Source organism: Chanodichthys erythropterus, chromosome 10, assembly GCF_024489055.1.
Source record: "Chanodichthys erythropterus isolate Z2021 chromosome 10, ASM2448905v1, whole genome shotgun sequence".
Lineage (NCBI taxonomy): Eukaryota > Metazoa > Chordata > Actinopteri > Cypriniformes > Xenocyprididae > Chanodichthys > Chanodichthys erythropterus.
The window spans coordinates 3,619,065-3,642,434 of NC_090230.1; the positions used below are offsets into that span (position 1 = coordinate 3,619,065).

At 36.5% G+C, this 23,370-nt stretch overlaps 1 protein-coding gene across 1 annotated transcript in view; it reads left to right on the plus strand.

Annotated features, from left to right (window-relative positions):
- The window catches only part of ppp1r2 (protein phosphatase 1, regulatory (inhibitor) subunit 2), a 37,499-nt gene extending 15,315 nt beyond the window's left edge, over positions 1-22,184 (plus strand). Inside the window, exons 4-6 of the mRNA XM_067395841.1 lie at positions 9,460-9,560; positions 14,993-15,163; positions 20,141-22,184. Coding sequence (XP_067251942.1) covers positions 9,460-9,560; positions 14,993-15,163; positions 20,141-20,160 — 292 coding nt within the window. The 3' untranslated portion in view covers positions 20,161-22,184. The remainder of the gene's footprint in view (positions 1-9,459; positions 9,561-14,992; positions 15,164-20,140) is intronic.
- Positions 22,185-23,370: the final 1,186 nt, after the last annotated feature.

Consider the following 23,370-nt stretch of genomic DNA (forward strand, 5'->3'; position numbering starts at 1 on the left):
TGCTAACCACTTTCAAAATAGTGTCTGCCCAGCACCTTCAATTTGCTTCAATTTGACTCAGAACAGACACTTTTCCTGCTAGTTCTTTGTTTGAGTATGAGCCGAAGAAAGTGCTTCCATCTACATCCATCCATCATAAACGTGTACTCCACACAGCTCCAGGGAGTTAAAAAAAAAAAAGCCTTCTGAAACAAAGTGATGAATTTGTTTTTTAAAAAAAAAAAAAAAAAATCCATATTTAACAAGTTATGAATTAAAATATCTAGCTTCTGCCAGACCGCCCTCCGTATTCAAGTTACAAAGAAAGTGTAAACTGGCATCGCGTCACACTTTTTCCGTAAGATGAATAGGGAAGAAGTAGGACGTACCGTAAGATTTTTGAACTGCAAGAGTTTTACACTTTCTTCGTACATTGAATACGGAAGGTGGTCTGGCGGAAGCTAGATATTTTACTTCATAACTTATATTTATACAGGTGGTAGTCAACCAGAGTGCCTATTACCACAGAATATACACACAAAATATATATATATATATATATATATAATATTCAAACCGAGAAGGCATGTGCCCTTTCAGATTTGAGGCAAATTAAGTTTAAATGCACTGCAGCTAAAAAGACAAACATTAATATATTTGTATGTATTTTTTTTTTTTTTTTTTTTTTGTTTTGATACAATCACACCAGTGTGAGAAAGGTTGGTGCCAAATGTTATCAGCTGATAAATTTGTTCGCTGTATGGTAGACTTATGCCGATATTCGGTAATGTGATAAATCGGGATAATGAACATGCACGATATTGTAATCGTCGGCACTTCAGAATACCGTAAATAATAATTTATTACCAATTATTCATTTTTTATAAGGCAATTAAGAATACTTAACCCATCAATCGTATAAAATGCACAACACCGCTGTATTCTGTGTCAGAAGGACACGCGCTCAGATGTAAACAATCTCAACGTGCACGAGAAGCACATGGCGGAACCAGTGAAGGAGACGAGCTGAATGAAAGTGCGCGTTCACTCTCTGACAGCAGAGGGTGCTGATGGAACAGCAGCGTGCAGCGGTTACCACGGAAACCGTGCAAACAAAGTAACTGCGCTAGTGAAGTTTTTAAAATGCTTCAAACAGCCATTCATTTTTTTGTAATCTCAGTGTTGTTCATCACAGCACCAAATACTGAATACTTAAAGACTTAAAAGGATATTTATTTTCAAACCTAAACATTTTTTTAATTTAATCTGGACTACAACATGCCCTAATGATTAGAAATGTTCTGATCTATTTGTTATTGTTCAGTAAAACTTTGAAAACATACAGCTTTATTATAATTAGTATTAATTGTTAATTTCTTAGTTACTATTTAATAACATTACTAAAATCAAAATAACTTATTTAATGGACCTGACATAAAACTAACAGTGATCAGTTGTTTCTAAACTAACATTAACAAAAAATAACACTTTCTGTAACAAATGTAGCTATTGCTCAATCTTAGTTTGAGATTGCTGCAAAGCACCAGCAAAAGTAGCCTAATGATTATGAATGTGTCGGGAAAAATTTGACATTTTAATTTTTTATTAATGTTTTCTGAGTCCGTGTCGGCTGTAAAGATGAAGTTGACGACACTCACTCCACAGAACAGTGGATGCGCCTTTCGAGAGAAATGCAACTTTCATATATGGATTACATAATCGGACAGTTGTATATTTGATTTCAATATGAATTGGTTCATTTAAAAGTAAACATTTCAATCTTTCAATGCACATATTTCTCATGTCTGAGGCAAACATCGAAAATATGTAAAATAATGTTCAACAGGTTCAGTTAAGCCATTAGTTGACGAATCATTTATATTAGTTTTATTTCTGAAATACTGGAGAGAATAAACCATTATAATGAGCATTTTATGTAATTGCTAGCATATATAGCACTCAAGCACACACATAAAGCTTGCCATAAAGAACCGGCAAAAGTAATGATAATGAATTACAAAAACAACAAGGAGATATTTAAATTGTTTATTAATAAACAAATGTTTTCTGAATCCGTGTCGGCTGCTTGTTTAAAGGTAGACAATTCAAGCTTTCTAGAGATATATTTCTCATGTCTGTGAGGTAAGCAGCCTATACGCTCAGTTTCGGTTCAATTAGCCTGTAAGATGGGCTCCAGTTCACATGCAAGTAATCGCGCCGGTGCCTCCATATCATGATTATATTTGCTTCTTACTTATTAAATTCAGGCAGATGGTAGATGAAACACTGATTAAAATTAAAATACAAATTTTTTTTTTTTACAAAATTAAATTCACTTTAAAGAAAGGCTTTCTACAAAACACAACTTAATGAAGTGGTCAAAATCATGTCTGACCCACTCCATGTCTCCCGATATATTGCGCATCTGATGATGTATCCTCTTATCTTACTCATGCTGCTCACTTTTCATAATCAATTAGATGAAATAAAAAAAAAATGTCATTATAATAGGCCTATTTAAACATAAATATGAAACTAAATATGTTTTCTTTAATGACTACCAACTGTTTGAGCAGTGTTGATTGTCAATCGGGCACTATCTAAAAATTAACTGAGGAATGCGTTCATGCCAAATCTATAGAAACGAATGCGAGTGCAGCAGTCAGGCGCGGATTGGGCTGCAGTGTGCAGGGGCACAGATTGGGCCGACTATTTATTATTATTGTTGTTTTTAAAGGGATCCCCTGGTTTTAAGAATTGTATGGCTTAATATAACATAAACAATGTCTCTTACTGAAATATGTAGTGTATATAACCCATGAAAGATTTACATTTATTTTAAAAAATCCAAAACATATTTGGACACTGGGCGGCGCCATTTTGTTTGCGTTCTATGTTAATGTCAAATGGTTGCACTCTGCCAGCTACTTACATTACTCGATGGCTATTTTTACCACAACACAACTCGGAATATAATATACAAAGCCACATTGTGCAGCTTTTGGTTGTAATTTTCAGTCGATGAGCCACAAGAGAAGCGATGTGAGTCTTTACTACTTTACTAGACATAAGAGGAGAAAAGAATGGGAAGTTGTGAAGAATGTGGGCGAAAAATAAAACTTCCTAAAGACCCGCGTCTTTGTTCTCTTCACTTTAGCCCTGGTGCCTTTGAGGCTTTTAGTAGACCACAGCAGAAAGAGCTTACAGTTGGCGATGGATGTGTATGCTTTAACCAAATGCCACACCTGTCGTGGGGACTGACGAGGGCAGACTTTAACACATCTTGATTGAGACAGACTGCCTCAAAGCTTGTGTGTGCTGTGATGCACAAGATGTCTGTGATCGCATAAAACAGTAGCATCTTCAAACTCCACAACACTACAAACTGACAAAGATGTATTTTTGTAAGTGTTGTGGAATTTGCAGCGCATGTGTTGTCAAACTGATGTTTTCTTTATCTGCTGGTGTTTTTTTTCTATTTGCATGTGTTTTATTAATTTGCAGCGCGTTGAGCTCTCTCGGCCACCGTAGTTTTCTACTACATATTTCAGTAAGAGACATCATTTACTTTTTATTAAGCCATACAAGTCTTAACACCAGGGGATCCCTTTAATAATTTCAATATTATTATTTATTTTTATTATTATTATTATTATTATTATTATTATTATTTCAAATTTACTTAAGCACGAAAAAAAGCCCTCATTGAAACCTTTTTTTTTTTTTTTAAATAAGCATGTTGAGTTAATGAATCTACTACAAATTAAAAGAAAACAAAGTATAAGAGACAACATTGATTTGAATTTCTAATCAAGGCCTACATAAATTGAGCTCACTGTGTTAACATTTACTTTGTTTAAATTCGATGCAAATAATAAATGCCTACATTTATTTTCAGTTCTACATTTGTTCTGTAATTTCAGCACTGTGATTATGAATTCATTTAACTATGTTTCAGTTGAATTCATGTTACCACAGCTCTCAACAGAGCCACTTAGTGATAAAAGGCAGCAAACGCACATCCTCAATTTTAAAAGTATTATTCTGGTTGACTACCTCCTGTATTTAAATATTTTTTTTTACACAAATGTATCGCTTCACTTCAGAAGGCCTTTATTAACCCCCGGAGCCGTGTGGAGTATGTTTATGATGAATGGATGTAAATGGAAGCACTTTCTTCAGCTCATACTCGTGAACCCTGTTAAGAGCCTAGTTGGATCTCTAGTGCAGTCTAGTCAACTAAGGTTTTTTTTTTTTCTTTTCATGATACATTTAAAGAGCTTTTAAAGGTAGTCAGCGCAGTAAAACATCTCTCTAAATCCATCACTGGTACAACCATCAAAGCAGCATTTGTCTAACAAATTCACTACCTACAGCAATAAAGTCGTTATATTAGTGAAATTTTGTGGGCAAACAAGGTGATTTGCTGTCAATTGTCAATAGTGTAGCACTTAAGCACCACTTAAACAGAAGTAGTTTTCAAACCAAGCAGCCTTTTGTTGGTTTGAAACCAATGCAAAATCTGCATTTGGAAATTTTCTCCCTTCAGCAAAATTCCTATTGAAATGACTATTTTTTTTTATTTTATTTTTTTATAAGTAACATTTAAATTATTGCATTCCATCTATGCCTTTTTTATTTTATTTTTTCTTTCTTTATTTTTTTTTTATGTATGTAGGTACACATGCAGATAAATGTCTTCGACCATTGCATTGTGTCTTGCATAATAGCAGCATGAATGTTATGTTCATGCTTCTCAACATGTACAGCGTCGGCCAATACTGAGTCAGCGTTTTGATGTAGAAATATTCTCGTCCCTTCATAACATTAGTTATGAAGGGCCATTGTAGACATGTTAACTATTTTAACGGTGTCTTTACTACTTTTCTGGACTTTGAATGTGGTAATTACATTGCTTTCTATGGGGAAATAAAAAAAACCCTTTTGGATTTCATCAAAAATATCTTAATTTATGTTCCGAAGATGAACAAAGGTCTTACAGGTGTGGAACGGCATGAGGGTGAGTAATAAATGACAGAATTTTAATTTTTGGGTGAAAAAACCCTTATATTCCACGGTCAACTGTTAGTGGTATCATAACAACAGTCAACAGTACGCGCCCAGTGCCCACCAATGAGTGTAAGTTGCCTTGTGTGCTTATGTTATAATTAGCAGGTAGTCCACAGTAACTCTACTAAAATTTGCAATTTTCTAACATGATTCTTTTTATATGCATCAGTATGTTTGACTCATTAGACAAGTCAGTTAAGGCTGCACCTCTCGCGAGTGGGAGTGGTTTCAGTGCCGACAGCGGACACACCCCCAGCGTTTAAGAGCAGAGAGCGCTGCCTATTTTATTTGAGATTTTGATAACTTATTTCATTTACTTGCAGATTTTTTTAATCATTCAAATTTGGTGGTTAATGACACATTTTTCTGCGGTGTGACAAACTCAGAACACATACATTAAAATGACTTGACAGGGACTTTAAGAGTAACTTAACATTTACCATTCAAGAGCTGCAAGTGATTTTTCACTTTCTCAGCTTTACGGTTGTTTGATTATTACTGATGACATAGACAACAGGAGATCTAATAAGCTGTATTCAGACTAATGCACAGATCTCTTTTGAAATATTAGATGTTTTTGTCCTGTCTAATACTTTAAGACATAACTGACTGTTTCTATTAATTTCCCATCATAAAAGTATTTTGAGAAACAAGTACATTTAACCACTAACGAGTCACACAACTGCATGCGCGAGCGCTCTTCACAAAGCGCACGTGAGAATTTGAAATCGAAAGCAGCCTTGTGTCAGTAAGTTTCATATTTTTAAAAAAAGCCCACAGAATTCCAAACAACATAAATGATGGCTTTGTAGAGAATTTGTAAGGAAAATAGGATCCGGCAAACATAATTTTCCTTAGCCTTTCCGAGCTTCACGCTCAACTTCAATAGAAATTAATTGAAAACTCTCCCTCTGCTCTGCGTCAGTGGATATGCACCAAGCACACGCAGCAGCATCGTGCATCTGCGGTTAAAAACTAAACTCAGATTAGATTCTGGAATTTTCAAAATTGACCTAGAATCGTTGGAGAGAGCATTGCGTTGGGAGAATTTTGTCACGTGACATGCAAATGTGTAATGTTTTGGTTGATTTGTTAATTTTCATTTTTATTTTTATGTGAACTGTTCCTTTAAGAAAACCCACTGACTATTCCATTTTGAAAATAACTTTCAGTTGTAAGAATTCACTGGGCATGAAATCTCACCAGAATGTTTATAGATTTCCTTCCCCTGAGAGAAAGGCACTTAAAATCTTTGAATGAATAGAAGAGGTCTGTTTTAATGCAGGATTTGGATCTTTCGATCAAGATCTGCGTCTTTAAAAGCTCTGAGATTGATGCGCGTGAGTGGTTTGTCTGCCGCAGGCCTGTAACTGAATCTGTAGCTGATGTTAGCGTCCAGGAAAAGCGGGTCACATTGTTCGCATCCCGTACCTCCTAGCAATGCAACTGCTCTGCCTTAGACCCCCTCGCCTTCTCTTTCTTTCTCCATCTGTAACTCCGTTCTCTCTTTTGTAATTGTCCTCCTCCTACTGTGTCTTGTTTCCCTCAGGTACGTGTATTTTATGCTCCCCTACCCAGCAGTCATTGAGGCCATTGTGCGTGAATGTGTCCGATTACTCCTGAGAGATGCTTTCCTTCGAAATTCTGACACATTAACAGTAAGAATGCTACAAAGATCACCAGGCTTTATGGAAAAACTCCTGCAAGAATCTACAGAGTTGAACATTAGATACTAGTAATGACAAGGCCATCAGAGTAAAATGAATGGATGAACTTATTGTTTTCTTTCCTTAAAAGGAAATAATGCTGCCTTTTCTTATAAAAAGGGGTAATTGCGTTGTGTGTGTGTGTGTATATATAATATAATATAATATATAATATAATATAATATAATATAATATAATATAATATAATATAATATAATATAATATAATATAATATAATATAATATAATATATTGCCAAAAGTATTGGGACAGCCTCCAAATCATTGAATTCAGGTGTTCCAATCACTTCCATGGCCACAGGTGTATAAAATCAAGCACCTAGGACTGCAGACTGCTTCTACAAACATTTGTGAAAGAATTGGTCGCTCTCAGGAGCTCAGTGAATTCAAGCGTGGTACCGTGATAGGTTGCCACCTGTGCAATAAGTCCATTCGTGAAATTTCTTCACTATTAAAGGGTTAGTTCACCTAAAAATGAAAATAATGTAATTTATTACTCGCCCTCATGCCGTTCCACACCCGTAAGTCCTTCGTTAATCTTTGGAACACAAATTAAGATATATTTGTTGGAATCTGATGGCTCAGTGAGGCCTCCATAGCCCTCCATAGCCCATCCATTAATGTACTAAAAACATATTTAAATCAGTTCATGTGAGTACAGTGGTTCAATATTAATATTATAAAGCGACGAGAATATTTTTGGTACACCAAAAAAACAAAATAACGACTTATTTAGCGATGGCCGATTTCAAAACTGCTTTAAGAAGCTTCGGAGTGTTATTATTCTTCTGTGTTGAATCATGATTCGGATTGCGTGTCAAACCGCCAAACTGCTGAAATCACGTGACTTTGGTGCTCCAAACCGCTGATTTGACACTCTGACTCATAATGCTCCGAAGCTTCCGGATTTGAAATCCCTATATGTCGTTTTTTTTTTTTTTTTTTTGCCTCAAAAATATTCTCGTCGCTTTATAATACTAATCTTGAACCACTGTACTCGCATGAACTAATTTAATTATGTTTTTAGTACCTTTATGGATCTTGACAGAGAAAGTGACATTGCTCCCTATGCAGGCCTCACGGAGCCATCCGATTTCAACAAAAATATCTTAATTTGCATTCCGAAGATTAACAAAGGTCTTACGGGTGTGGAACGGCATGAGGGTGAGTAATAAATGACAGAATTTTAATTTTTGGGTGAAATAACCCTTTAAATATTCCACGGTCAACTGTTAGTGGTATCATAACAAAGTGAAAGCAATTGGGAACAACAACAACTCAGCCACGTAAAATCACAAAGCAGGGTCAGTGCATGCTGAGGCACACAGTGCACAGAAGTCGCCAACTTTCTGCAGAGTCGATAGCTACAGACCTCCAAACTTCATGTGGCCTTTTAGATTAGCTCAAGAACAGTGCATAGAGAGTTTCATGAAATAGGTTTTCAAGGCCTAGCAGCTGCATCCAAGCCTTACATCACCAAGTGCAATGCAAAGCGTTGGATGCAGTGGTGTAAAGCACGCCGCCTCTGGACTCTAGAGCATTGGAGGTGTGTTCTCTGGAGTGACGAATCATGCTTCTCTGTCTGGCAGTCCGATGGATGAATCTGGGTTTGGCGGTTGCCAGGAGAATGGTACTTGCCTGACTGCATTGTGTCAAGTGTAAAGTTTGGTGGAGGGGGGATTATGGTGTGGGCTTGTTTTTCAGGGGTTGAGCTTGGCCCCTTAATTCCAGTGAAAGAAACTCTTAATACTTCAGCATACCAAGACATTTTGGACAATTTTATGCTCCCAACTTTTTGGGAACAGTTTGGGGATGGCCCCTTCCTGTTCCAAGATGACTGCGCACCAGTGCAAAAAGCAAGGTGCAAAAAGCAAGGTCCATAAAGACATGGATGAGTGAGTTTGTGCAGGCCAGGCAAGGTCCTCCACACTAGAGTCCTGACCTCAACCCAATAGAACACCTTTGGGATGAATTAGAGCGGAGACTGTGAGCTAGGCCTTCTCACCAACATCAGTGCCTGACCTCACAAATGCGATTCTAGAAGAGTGGTCAAAACTTCCCATAAACACACTCCTAAACCTTGTGGAAAGCGATTACAGTTGAAGCTGTAATAGCTGCAAAGGGCCAACTCCACATTAAACCATATTAAAGTGTATATGCACACATTGCATTCAGTCGGCGATTGCAGTTGGTATTCAAAGTCCACGTGTAAGTATTTAAATCTGCTTCAGTCAAAGGAAACAATCACTGTGTGTTGAGCACAGTCTTAGAACATTTTAGCTAGTCGTTAAATGTGTGCCCGGCTTAAGTTTAATTGCGTACGATAAAGATAAAATAAATTATTCAGTCAAGAGTGTCAAGCAATTGATTTTTTTTTTTTTTTTTTTTTCCCCGTCTTTTGTTCTTTGATTAACATGACAGATGGCAGCAGGTTTATTAGGCTGCTGTCACTTTAAAAGCTTATGCACGAATCCAGTATACTGTTACACAACATGCGTTTTCTTTCTCAAATATTAACGTTCCAAAACTGACTGTTTACCAGAATATTCACCAAGACGTGCACTCGGGAGCTGTTTGAGAGGCGGCTTTATGTGCGCACCACTTATATAGATCAGTGGTGCACATGCTTTTGGTGTAAGAGCATGTTGGCAAAAAACGCTTTGGCATCTTCTCTGTCTGTCTCAGGCTGGCGGCAGCGGTGGAGGGTGCAGAATCTCGCTTCATGGAGGAACCAGAAGAGGAGAGCAGTGAGGAAGAGGAGGAGGAGTTGAGTCCAGAAGAGCAAGGTGAGACACATGGCCTCACATGGCCTCATATTCACCTCTGCTTCCTCTCACACTGATTACACATTTACACAGCTCACCGCACCATCAGCCATGGGCTCAAACACATGCTGCTACACAACTGTTTCTTTCTCAGTTTTCAGTTCTTTGTAGAACTCAATCTTATACAGTGTTACACTTTAGGATAAATACCTATGGGGTTGTCTAGTAAAATTTCAGCAGTTGATATACCAAAATCAGAAATTCCAGTGAAATTATAGTGAAATTATCAATTATTATATTTAGGGATGCACCAATACCATTTTTTTTTTAAAGGACTGAGTACGAGTACAGATCCTTTTTTTTTTCTAGTACTCGCAGATACCGATGCCCATACATTTATTAATTTCTCTCCCCCTTTCTTTGGCGATGTTGCAGTTTTCCAAGCGCAACACAATGAGACTAATGAATGTAGGACAGCTTCTTTATTATAACTCTAATGAAAAAAGTAATAATTTTTATGTGCTTGTCAAAAACTTAAAGAACAAATTTCAGAGTGTCCAATAACCTTCAAAAGGCATAATTACCAGTATATATAATTGTTGTTATATAAAAAATAAAAATTAAGTTAAAAACAAATTAAAAACAATACAACAAATACTATAGAGAAAAAAAAAAAAAAAAACTTGTTTTTCAGATACAGTAGGTTTATTTACCGTGTATACATTCATTTAACATATTTTGTTGTTTTATTAACATTAATGACAAATATAGGCTACGGTCCGAATCAATGGATACTGACACACATCCTGTTTTCACCCAAATGTTTACGTCCACTTAAGCCATAAGCAACTGTCTTTATGTGAGTTACTCCACATGATGGACACACGATGGAGAGAGAGCGCTTCTGGTCTGTCATTCGGCACGATTCCGCCTATCCTACCTTCACTAATCAATAATGAATAGTGATTGAAGTTCGAAATGTGTGGGTTGTCATCATTAATTTTGAAGTATTTAATCATAATGTTTTTCTTGATGACGCGTCTTAAAGGGTTAGTTCACCCAAAAATGAAAATAATGTCATTAATTAATCATGTTGTTGCACCCATGTAAGACCTTCATTTATCTTTGGTACACAAATTAAGTTATTTTTGATAAAATCTGATGGCTTAGTGAAGCAAGTTACTTTAATGTCACTTTGTTCTGAAGATGAAAAAGTCAAATTGAATTCTATATATGTCAACTTAAAATGTGAAATTGTAGTAAGATTTAAAGGTGCCCAAGAACGTTCTTTCACAAGATGTAATATAAGTCTAAGGTGTCTCCTGAATGTGTCTGTGAAGTTTCAGCTCAAAATACCCCACAGATTTTTTTTTAATTAATTTTTTTAACTGCCTACTTTGGGGCATCATTAACAATGCACTGATTTACACTCGGCGCCGCCCCTTTTAAGACGCGTGCTTCCTGCCACACGAGCTGTCGACTATATTACAGTGCATTTACAAAGTTCACACAGCTAATATAACCCTCAAATGGATCTTTACAAGATGGTCGTCATGCATGCTGCATGCATGCTTCGAATTATGTGAGTAAAGTATTTATTTGGATAACGGCTAATGCTACACTGGACAGATTTATAAAGAATGAAGTTGTGTTTATGAATTATACAGATTGCAAGTGTTTAAAAATGAAAATAGCGACGGCTCTTGTCTCCGTGAATACAGTAAGAAACTATGGTAACTTTAACCACATTTAACAGTAAATTAGCAACATGCTAACGTAACATTTAGAAAGACGATTTACAAATATCAGTAAAAATATCATGCTATCATGGATCATGTCAGTTATTATTGCTCCATCTGCCATTTTTCGCTGTTGTTCTTGCTTACCTAGTCTGATGATTCGGCTGTGTGCAGCTCCAGACATTACTGGCTGCCCTTGTCTAATGCCTTTTATAATGTTGGGAACATCATGGGCTGGCATTATGCAAATATTGGGGGCGTACACCCCGACTGTTACGTAACAGTCAGTGTTATGTTGAGATTCGCCTGTTCTTCGGAGGTGGTTTAAACAAATGAGATTTATATAAGGAGGAAACAATGGAGTTTGAGACTCACTGTATGTCATTTCCATGTACTGAACTCTTGTTATTCAACTGTGCCGAGGTAAATTCAATTTTTGAATCTAGGGCACCTTTAAGTTAATTCTGGGAAAATTATTCTGATGCTAATTAAGTTGTTGTGATGGCTAATTGCAACAATTTCTTTTTTCTTTTTTTTCTTTTCTTTTTTTACAGTGTATAAATTCGGATTAGGCTGTTGTTTCTCCCATTTTAAAAATAAGCCTATTACCAAGCATTCTTCTCATACAAATAAGTTAATCAAAAATAATACCACTGCACCTGTTTCTGAATATTGCTTGATGATTAGGGTTGGGCTGATAGATGATGTCCTATGTCCTATATACTATTTGAGGCCTATATAAAAATGAATAGAAACATGATTGTCAATAAAAAAAATATGATGTTATTATAAAAACTTCCTTCATGTAATTTATATGCAAGTACCTTAAAAATCAATTCATTTTAACCTTTAATATTATAATGATGTACCAACTGTGGTTCCCTAGTTTACAGCAGTGGTCTTCACTATATTTTTTTTTGAGCCACATTGACAGGACAAAGTCAATAGAAGAGCCACTTTTACTAAAAGTATCAAACGTTACATGCAGTCATAAATAGCATGTATGCTTATCAATCTGTCATCCCTGAACATACAATATGCAGGGGTACACTATAATTCTTTATCATTTACCAGTCACAATTTGTAACAAAGACAAGATGATTTCCCTTAATTACAGGATTACCTTAATGCTGGGATGAGCGGAAACATGCATGCATTTCCTTGACTGACTTCATATTTTATTTGTAGCTTGTTGTTGCAATCCTTGAGGCTTGCAAGATGTTCATTGCTGAGGCGGTTTCTCTGTTTCCTCTTTATATTGTTCATGGTTGAGAATGTTGAGTCACAAGTGTATGTGCTCACAAAGACGGAGATCACTTTTTGCACATGTGGTTTCAAAGTGGGATAATCTTCTTTAGATGCCAAACTCCAGAAGTGACCAACACCTGCTCTAGTTCAACTTTGAAATGATAGAACTGCAGAGAAAGGACATTCTCACTTTCGACAGCAGCACGCTGAGAAGGGCAGAGCAGAGTGATGGTTGGAGTGAAAGATGACACATCCACATGGAAGGGGTTTTCAATAAAGTTCATTCACATCCTTGAATCTGGATTCAAATCCCCCCCCCCCCCCCCCTCAGCTCTTCCAAAACATTCACCAGTTCTCTGTGGCTGAAGTGCTGCTGCAGAGATGGGTCATTTGTGGTGACAGCTCTGAGTTTGGGGGAGTGAATGAATTCTCTGTCAGGTGTGTACATGGCAGTTATTTTGTTCTGAAATGCTCTGACTGCATTCAGCATGTTGCTTGGAAGCTCATCTCTTGCTTGAAGCTGCAAGTTGAGTGTTCAGGTGACAGGTGATGTCAGTCAGAAAGGCCAGCTGTGTGATCCTGCATGGGTCTTCCAGCTCTGGCTCTCGTTTTCCTTTGCTGTCCAGGAAAGTGCGTATCTCAGGGAGGAGGCTCAGAAAACCGTCCAAGCACTTTTTTCCATGGGACAGCCATCTCACTTCAATGTGCATCAGTAAATCACCATACTCTGTCTGTCGGAACTGTCTGTGGTTCAGCGCTCTGGAGACTGAAGTTTACCACACAAACAACTGTTTTAATCATGTTTTGGAATGTATTATTTGTTGATACCAGTGACTCCTGATGTATGATGCAGTGTTCTTTTTTTTTTTCATGAGCCCAACAAGCCCCTTCTCCTTTCCTCGCATGCTAGGGGCTCCATCAGTGCACACACTTGGTAGACCTGACCAGCTGAGATTTTTTTTTTTTTCATCAAAAAATGTCAGAAGTGCCTTCAGAATATCCTCACCTCTCCTTTGGCCAACAAATGGAAGTAAGCCGAGCATTTATTCTCGGAAAGACTCTTCTTTGGGGAACTTCACCCAAACACGCAACTGAGCAACATCTGTGACATTGGTGCTTTCATCCACCATGATGCTGAAACACGGTGCTGCTGACACATCTGCACAGAGCTGGTCACTCACATGTTTTCAATTAAAAATTTCAATTTGCTTTACAATTGCGTCCTTGTTGTCAAACTCTGCCAACAATATTTCTGCTGAAGCCAAAAGGCAATCTTTCACAATTTCTGAGTCTGAAGTTTTTTTTTTTTTTTTTTTTTTTTTTCCAAACCAATATCCACGCAATCTCAAAAGATGCCTCAGTGAAAGGGACCTATTATGCCCCTTTTTAAGTGATGTAAAATAAGTCTCTGACGTCCCCAGAGTGTTATGTGAAGTTTTAGCTCAAAATACCCCACAGATAATTTTTTATAACGTTAAACTTGCCACTTTTTGGGGTTGAGCAAAAACGTGCAGTTTTGGTGTGGGTCCCTTTAAATGCAAATGAGCTGCTGCTCATGGGCTAAAAGGGCGGAGCTTGAAAGTTGATGCTCTGAGCTCCGGTGACAGAACAATCTCACGCAATAATAATGTCAGAAATTCTATGTAGTGGTGTGGTTTCTTAATAAGAAATTGATCCATTTTCCGTCCGTATAAAACACAAGCTAACTAACATGAAATGCTACGTGTGTACAGGCATTCATTCATAATATGTAATCAGCCAGTCTCAGAGCACTCCCTAGCGCCCCACAAATTTCCAATGTAGATCTGTGGTGAAAAATGGAACTGCAGCGCGCTCTCATTGCGAGCCATTGGGTCAGATTTCTGGCTGCCCTGCTTATTTTCAGATTTAGTTATATCACCGTATTATTACTGCCATGCGAGCCACAAATTAAAGCTTGGCGAGCCGCACAACGAGTAACACTGGTTTACAGCATTAATTTTTTTTTTTAGAAAATTAGCCATGTACTGTACCTGATGGGCCCCAAATTAATCAATATTGAAGATAATCAAATCTAAATCAAACTGTAAACTTCTGAATTGAAATCAAATTCAGTTGTGAAATTTGTCAATGCCCAGCCCTAGTGTCAATAAATATTTTTTTTGTTTCTTTTTTCTTGAAGCAAATGTTGTATTTTCCCTTTAATTTCTTGTCAAAATGCACCAGAATGCTTTGTTTACATGTTAAAATCACAAATATTTCTGGGTAAGGATACTTTGCAAACATATATGCTTAAGTAAATTAAAACAGCACATACCATATTCAGTTTGATTTACTGATATGGCACTTCATGAACAAGAACTTAATATTATGTTCTGTTTTTTTTTTGTTCAGTAAGAACAAAGATTTGACTTCATGTCTTTCCCTTTCCTGACAGTGAATCAGCAGATTCTTGTGTTTAGAGCTGTGTGTTCTGTCTTTTCTCAGCCAGAAAGAAGCAGTTTCAGATGATGAGGAAGATGCATTATAATGAAGGTATGAACATTAAACTAGCCCGACAACTCATCGCTAATGAGCTGGAAGAGGAGGAAGATGAGGATGAAGAGATGAAGGATGACACAGAGACCGAGGACATCACCGTTGACCCCCCGCAAGATGGTAAATAAAGATGACATTTAATATAGTGTTTATGGGCCTTTTCATGCTCCTGATCTGTTTCTGCTGAAACCGTAGTATAATTCAGCCATATTTGAATAACACTATTGACTTGCATTGAACTACACAGGCAGTTTGGATAGTTACTTCAAAAGATAAGTCCCAACCAAGAGTTAGTGTGATGTTTTATGGATTGTTAAAAAGTAAACTAATTTTCACATGCCCATTATCTATTTCCTGTTGTGTGAGAAGATTTGTAGTTCATTTGAACAAGAGTCTTCAACCTCAGTCTGATGACCACTAGGGGTCCCTTGAGGTTTAAGGAAGGGTTTCCAGATGCTCTTCCAAGCTCTTTTGTCCAGATGTTCCAGATGCTCCAGATGCTCTCTTTTGTCCATCAATTAAGGACAAAATACTTCAAAATAGAGCAGAATGTTTGCTGCTTAGAACAGCTCGATAAGTCAAGCATGCTATTGCTTGTTTTTTTGGGTTAGTAATTTGAATAAACCCTTAATACTAACCCTGTTTAACCCTGTAAAGCTTGACATAAAATAATAGTCAGAAAAATATATATAATTCATTTCAGTCAAATGGTGCTAGAACCTTTAGACCAGTGGTTCATAAACTGGTCACGCCCCCTTTAAACCTTTACAAAATCTACCTTCCCCCTACCTCTGACTATCAAATAATTTTACTATAAATTATAAAAATTGAAATCAAAAATTGATTTAAATTGAAAAACATGCAGTGAAAAACACCTGCAATAGTTTAACTTTAATGCCATTGAATCATTGAAAAATATAAATATAAAAATATAGTCTTTGCACACTGAGTCCGAAATTCACATCTAAATTTTTCGCATGTTAAATAATAAATACGACTGCACGTTGTCAATGCCTCCGAAACTTTCGTCTGTCATAAAAGAAAATTCGGATCAGGTCCGATTTTCTGCATTTTTCGCATCCGTGGCACGCATTTGGAGACGTTTTGACAATTCAGAGCCACCGTTCAAGTGAACGCCAAAATCCAGAATGCCATCTGACAAGTTGATCCACGTCATCTACAGCACAAAGCAGTAGCACTGTATAACAAACAAAGTGTGGAATATAAAGAAACAGAATGTAAAGACAGATTGCTCCAGTATCAAACTGAGCCACTGACATCCTGAAGTAAACTTTGAAATGCTCGGGATAATCACACAGCTCCTTGATGAGGTGGAACTCTCCTTCCTCTTTACACAATCTCGGGATTGAATGGACCCAATATTTCCTTTCTTTTTTTAAGAAGTGCGAGGACAACTAAATCATGCTCACTGCTTGAAGACTCCATTTTGTATTGTTTTTTTTTTTTTTTTTTTTTTCTTTTTTTTTTTTCTCGCAACGGATTCATTAATACGCATCGGACTCAGTGTGCAAGGTCTCTGTGCGTGACGAATTTTTAGCATCACAAATACGAAAACATGTACGAAAATTTTGGACTCGGTGTGCAAAACCTTAAGAGAATAATAGATCAGAACAAAACTTTTAATTTAAATGAACAAAAAATTTAAATATTTCAGTGATGTTTTAGATGAACAATATATAATCAGTGGCTGCAGTGAGCCCTTTGATGGCGTGTCACAGGATCAGCCTCTTGTAACCTATGTCTTCTCACCATAACAGCAGCGGGATGGTGTGTTCATAATATCAGCTTGTAATTCCGTCCACTAAACGGAAGACGGTGACTTGTCAAAAGTTGATTTGTTGACAAAAGTTGTCTATTCATGCTCTTGAATGCTGTTGCAACGGCTATTTTTGTTTTTCCTGCTGATCTCCAAGCCCAGTACCTGCACCCCACACTTTGAGAACCACTGCTTTAGACCAAATATGTAAAAAAAAAAAGTTTACTAATGTTTTGTTTTACGTTTTATGTTAATTTTTTCATGCATCATTTTGATGCATTAGGCTTTTATGACAATTTATTTTTATTTATTAAGGAACTTTTTGATTCTGTATAATATAATATAATATATAATATAATATAATATAATATAATATAATATAATATAATATAATATAATATAATATAATATAATATAATATAATATAATATAAATTTATATCATATAAAATATTTGTATATTAAAACTTTTTTTGGTTAAAAATTATCCAAAATCAATTTTTGAGCAAGTACATAACCAGCCAGTGTTCAAAACTATCTCCTTATCTTATCTCGATTCACAACGGTAAGCTTATAATAATGTTTTATAATAAGTGCAACATGGTGGATTTCCGCAGGAAATTTGAGCATACAGTAGTTCCTCTGTGTGTCATTATGTCACGTCCGTAAACAGAAAGGAAGGAGTGCCTCCAGTTTAGTTTTATCACGTGAGGAGGCTGCTTGTAGCGGATCATTTATAGCCTTTTCAAACAGCAGCTTAAATAATTAAACTTATCATTTTGATGGCGGATTGTAATCCAGAAAGATCCAAATGACAATCATCAGTTACAACTGGAGATTCAGCTGTAGTCAAAAAGCAAAAGACTTTGGACTGTGGAATGTGGAAACATTAATTGAAATCTACAGGTAACACTAATATACACTAAATACACTGTCATGCAATGCTGATGATGTTAACAATTTGAGAACAATATAACAGTAATAATAATTTGCACGGTTTGGTGTGATCAGAGCTAAGCGATTGTTAGATTTAATCACTATTGGCAGCGTGATTTATTGTAGGCCTAATGCTTTTCCCCTCAGTTGGTCAGAACAAAAGTGGCAGACATGTTACTTGCTTGTTCAGATGATATTTTCCATTGAAAATTCTTATATTGGTCATACTTTCAAGACATAGAATCTGTGATTCTGAAGTACAGTATCCACACCGGTGTGGTGACTGACAGCAAGCATTAGATTCATCCGCACTGACGAGCTGTGCCGAAGCACAACACACGTACAGATAATTGTTCCGCATATGACTGCAATTGCAGGTTTTAAACGAGATGGCGACAAAGGAAAAATCGTGGACAGCAGCTTTAAATGTTGTTATATGTAAGCAATATCACACTCATGCAATATGCGATATATCAGCATGGCTGTGATTCAGAGCCATGTCGCATGGCTAGGAGTGTGATTTAATGAGTTTATACAACATTGAAGCTCATTGTAATATGTAGAGTATTATATAAGAGAGAATGGGTCTCATTCATGAAACAAGAGCAGAACGAATTTTTGTGTAAATCGTGTGTAAAGTGGTTCTGGCGTAAATTTTCGGATTCATTAAAATGTTCGTATTTTCCAAATGTTAGTTGGTACGAAAGAAATCTACACCTGCTCCCAGTCACGCGTAAATAGTGCGTTTAACATCCGAACGTTTTGCTCATTAATAAAGCTGCATTTTAATTCACCTTAATAAGGTACATATTTACAGCATTTTGAAAAAATATTATATATAGTAATTACATACGTTTTTTCTTTTTACTTTTGTTGTGAGAGCCAGTAAAAAGCTGTGTTCACGTCACCTATTATTTAACGTTACCGCTATCTTGAAATGACGTTATATTCGGAGCTGTTCACGTCCTTTTTGGTCCTTGGACTGGAAATTATGCGTTTCCATGGCACCACTATCAACGCCTAATAAATCAATCTACAGCGGTCAGGTGGTATAGTGGCCACATGTTACTTGTGGGAGCTTTCAGAAAACTCCCAGCTTACAAACTGTAATTATGAACTCTACGAGGACGTGAACGCTTTTTACAAGCTAGAATCTTGTAACTACAGGAATTACGAGGCCGCATGAACGCACCTATAGCATCTGCAAACGGAGCACTTTAATCAAATAATGAATTGATTTCAATAGGGCTGGACAAACTATGTAACTTGTTTCCTATAAAATGGCCAAAATCCTTCATTTGGTGTCATAATATGATGCCCATATATAGTTGTCAGTCGGATTTAATGGGCGGGATTTATGGTAATTGAGAATGAACGTGCACGCGCGTCCCATTTACGACTGATTGGAATTCATTAACACACACACACACATTTCACTATCACTTCTGACGTTTACGAAGTATTTGTGAATCAGGAGGAGAGTTTTCGGGAAAGTCTGTTTACGCGCAAATCACTCACATATTTACTCGTATATTTACGAATATTTCATGAATGAGACCCATTGACTAAACTAGTGCATTACCTGCATCTAGCTGATATTCTTCAGGTCAATCTTATAGTCATAGTCACAAAATCAGTTTGAATGTACGCTGAGGAAAGCAATATCTTTTGTCTTTGTCCTTTTAACTTATAAGAGGATTTCCCGTGACAGCGCTAGTCAATGCATTTGTCAGTTGCGTCTCATAAGATGTTGTTTAAAGTAAAACCAATGTCCTCATTTCATTGTTTCAGTCCATTCCAATATAAAAGTCTTTGCAACTGACTGACTTGCTCATAAAGACAGTATTTGCCACCATCTAATGGCAAATTAATGTGACAAATTATACCTCATGTTTAAACTATCTACATAAGAGCCAGTGGCACATTCCCAAAGGTCTTGCTGTTCTATGCTTGCTATATATATATATATATATATATATATATATATATAATATAAAAATACGTGTCATAGTTAACATATAGTTAATAGTTAATATACTGTGATAAATGTTTCTTCATCAAATCATCACATCAGAATGATTTCAGAAGGATCATGTGACATTGAAGACTGGAATAATGATGCTGAAAATTCAGCTTTGATCACAGTAATAAACTACATTTTAAAGATATAATAAATTAAAAACTCTTATTTCACTATATTCACAATATTACTGTTTTTACTGTATTTTTAGACTTCTTTCAAAAATATTTAAGTCTTACCACCCCACAAAATTTTGAAAGGTTGTATGCGTGTATATATATTTACACTGCTTTTTCTTTAGAAATGTAAATAGTTTTGATATTGTGAAATGAATTAAAACCTCTCGTCCTCTTCATTTATTACAGCTGATTCCTTGGATTCATAAGGATGTCAAGATTGTTCCTTCAACTCCTGCCTTGTCACATGAACCTCCTAGAAGGCGCAGTGTCGTCACCGGTTGGGTTTAGCTCCAGGATTCCCCTCCACCCTGTGTATTCCACCAACACCGCAATGCCACACATATCAACCAGATCCCTTTTTTGCCAAACGTTTGTCATGCTAAGAAACAAGACTGTTATCAAACCGTTACAGGCCTGGACTCCACCCTCTTCCTGTGGCCGAGAGCGTGGGAGCTCCATGCCTAGCCGCTGACAGGCCACTGAGAAGTGTGCTTGTGCCCAGCGCTGCTGTTGTCATACAATGAACCATACTGATTCTCTTATTTCCCAGCACCACTGTTATTGACATTTAAGTAATTGAGTTTAACGCCATTTGAACAAGCAGGTGGTTTAGCATGCACTGGTAAGGGGGGACTGATGTGGTCTTGGGCTTTGTCGCACACACATATAGCCCATTTTAAACTGCTCACATGAGCTCTACTGTATGCATGGCTTCTGAAAACCATGTTTAATTACATTGGCACTAATTGTATTTGCCCTGTGTTTAAATTAACAGGTGAGTATTACATAACTAGCTATAAAACTACTGATCAAAAGCTTTTCCAAAACTACAACAGCTTTAATAGGTGCTGAACAGTTCTGAAGGTTTTTGTCTTGGCATCCTTATTGAGCTTTGTTTGTTTTGATTGCCTTTTTTAAAAACACCATTATAATGGGGTTATTTTTGTGATTACTGAAGAATATAATTATAGTGCAGTACCAAATAAAAGAAAAAAAATAATAATTTGACCCAAGCAATTTGACCTTTTAAAAAGGCTGTTATTCTGGTGTATTTTGTCAATTTATAGTCTAACTCTCATACAATATATGCGTGTTGTATTTAAAAAAAAAAAATTAATAATAATGCTAAATGGGTGAATGCCGGAAAACCTGGCAAAAAAAGATATAAAAAGTTATATTGCATAAACAAATAGGTTATTTAAATACCATATATTACAGAAATGAGTCAGAATATTTTGTGCACTATGAGTTATTGTTACTGTAATAAAGAAATTGGAGAAAAGTCATTCAGAATCATTATCGTAATACAAAAAAAAAAATCATTACTGCAATGAAAAAATATTCTGACACTACTAAAATGCAAAAATATTCTGACTCGATAGCAAAATGCAAAAAGACTCCTAAATATAATATGAGAATTAAGAGTAAAATGTTAAATATAAACTAAAACATCCTGATACATTACAGTAATAATTATTTTTTTTTTTTAAATATTATTTAGACATTTACTTAATGTTTAAATTTAATGAAACAATCAAATAATTTAAGTTCTAATTTTAATGATTTTTCTGTTTTTGTTCTTTTTGAGATAAAATAAATTTTATATATTATATATAGCTGCATATGTTCTTGACGGGTTTTACGAAATTCACCCAGGTATCGACGCAGCATTGCTTTTTCGAATCAGTACTTTAATGCAACACCGTATCTGCCTGAATGCATTTTAAAGCATTTTCTGGCTAATGTATTTATTCTCAACGTAAAACCAGCAGAATCATTAGTTTGAGATCTGTGTTTTTGAAATGTTTTTTTTTTTTTTTTCCTTCATTGTGGATATGTTAAATTAAGTTCAAATTTTTACTGCCCTGCCCTTGACTGAATGTCAGAATTTTTTTTTTTTTTTGGAATTCTTGCAATCTCTAACTTAATTATTAATTGGTTGCCTATTTTTAATGAAAAAGATGAAAGGTCTGGTTTTGTTCTTCAATGTCCCATCAGTCATTGATGTGGATAGCTCTGGCTTCATATGGTCAAGTCAAATATAGTTTTGTCCTACATTTGTACATTCTCAAGCACAAATGCTTAAACAAGTGCTTTGATTTTGATTATGTTGAACTTTGTTTTTCTTGTATTTTGTGTAATTTGGCCATTATGTGTTCTTTTTCTTTTCTTAAATAGATGTGCATGTTCTTCAAATGAAAATGTGCATATTTGTCACCATTAAAATGTTGGTATGAATTTATTTGAATTTTTTTTTAAAAAGTAAAAAATGGCACGCATATATATATAAACACACACACACACACACACACACACACACACACACACACACACACACACACACACACACACACCACCTGACCAGGCATAACATTATGAGCACCTTCCTAATATTGTGTCGGTCCCTGTTTTGCTGCTAAATCAGCCCTGACCCGTCAAGGCATGGACTCCACTAGACCCTTGAAGGTGTGCTGTGGTATCTGTCAGAAACTGAAATAAACCTAAAAGAAAACGTGATTCATCAGACCAGGCCACCTTCTCCCATTGCTCTGTGGTCCAGTTCTGATGCTCACAAGCCCACTGTTGGCACTTTTGGCGGTGGACAGGGGTCAGCATGGGCACCCTGACTGGTCTGCATCTATGCAGCCTTATCTGCAATAAACTGCGATGCACCGTGTATTCTGACACCTTTCTATCAGAACTATCATTAACTTCTTGAGCAATTTGAGCTATAGTAGCTCGTCTGTTGGATCGGACCACACGGGCCAGCCTTTGCTCCCCACGTGCATCAATGAGCCTTGGCCGCCCATGACCCTGTGACCGGTTCACCTCTGTTCCTTCCTTGGACCACTTTTGATAGATACTGACCACTGCAGACCGGGAACACCCCACAGGAACTGCAGTTTTGGTGATGCTCTGACCCAGTCGTCTAGTCATCACAATTTGTCCCTTATCAAACTCGCTCAAATCCTTACACTTACACCTATTTTTTCTTCTTCTAACACATCAACTTTGAGAACAAAATGTTCACTTGCTGCCTAATATATCCCACCCACTAACAGGTGCTGTGATGAAGAGATAATATGTGTTATTCACTTCACCTGTCAGTGCTCATAATGTTATGCCTGATCTGCGTGTGTGTACACCAATCGGGCATAACATTATGTCCACTGACAGGTGGCCTCATTGTAACCAGTCCCTTTAAATTAACACAATTAGTAAAGTGCCAATACAACTTTTTTTTTTTTATAGCAGATTCTGAAGGCATCACACTGTTAAAGGCCCGTTCACACCAACAACGATAACTAATGCTAAATATATAGCGTCCAAACCAAGAACGAGGATGTTCTGTTTATTTTAACAGTGCGCTGCAAAGTCAGGCCTACATTCTTAAAAAAAAAAAGTGCTAGATAGCA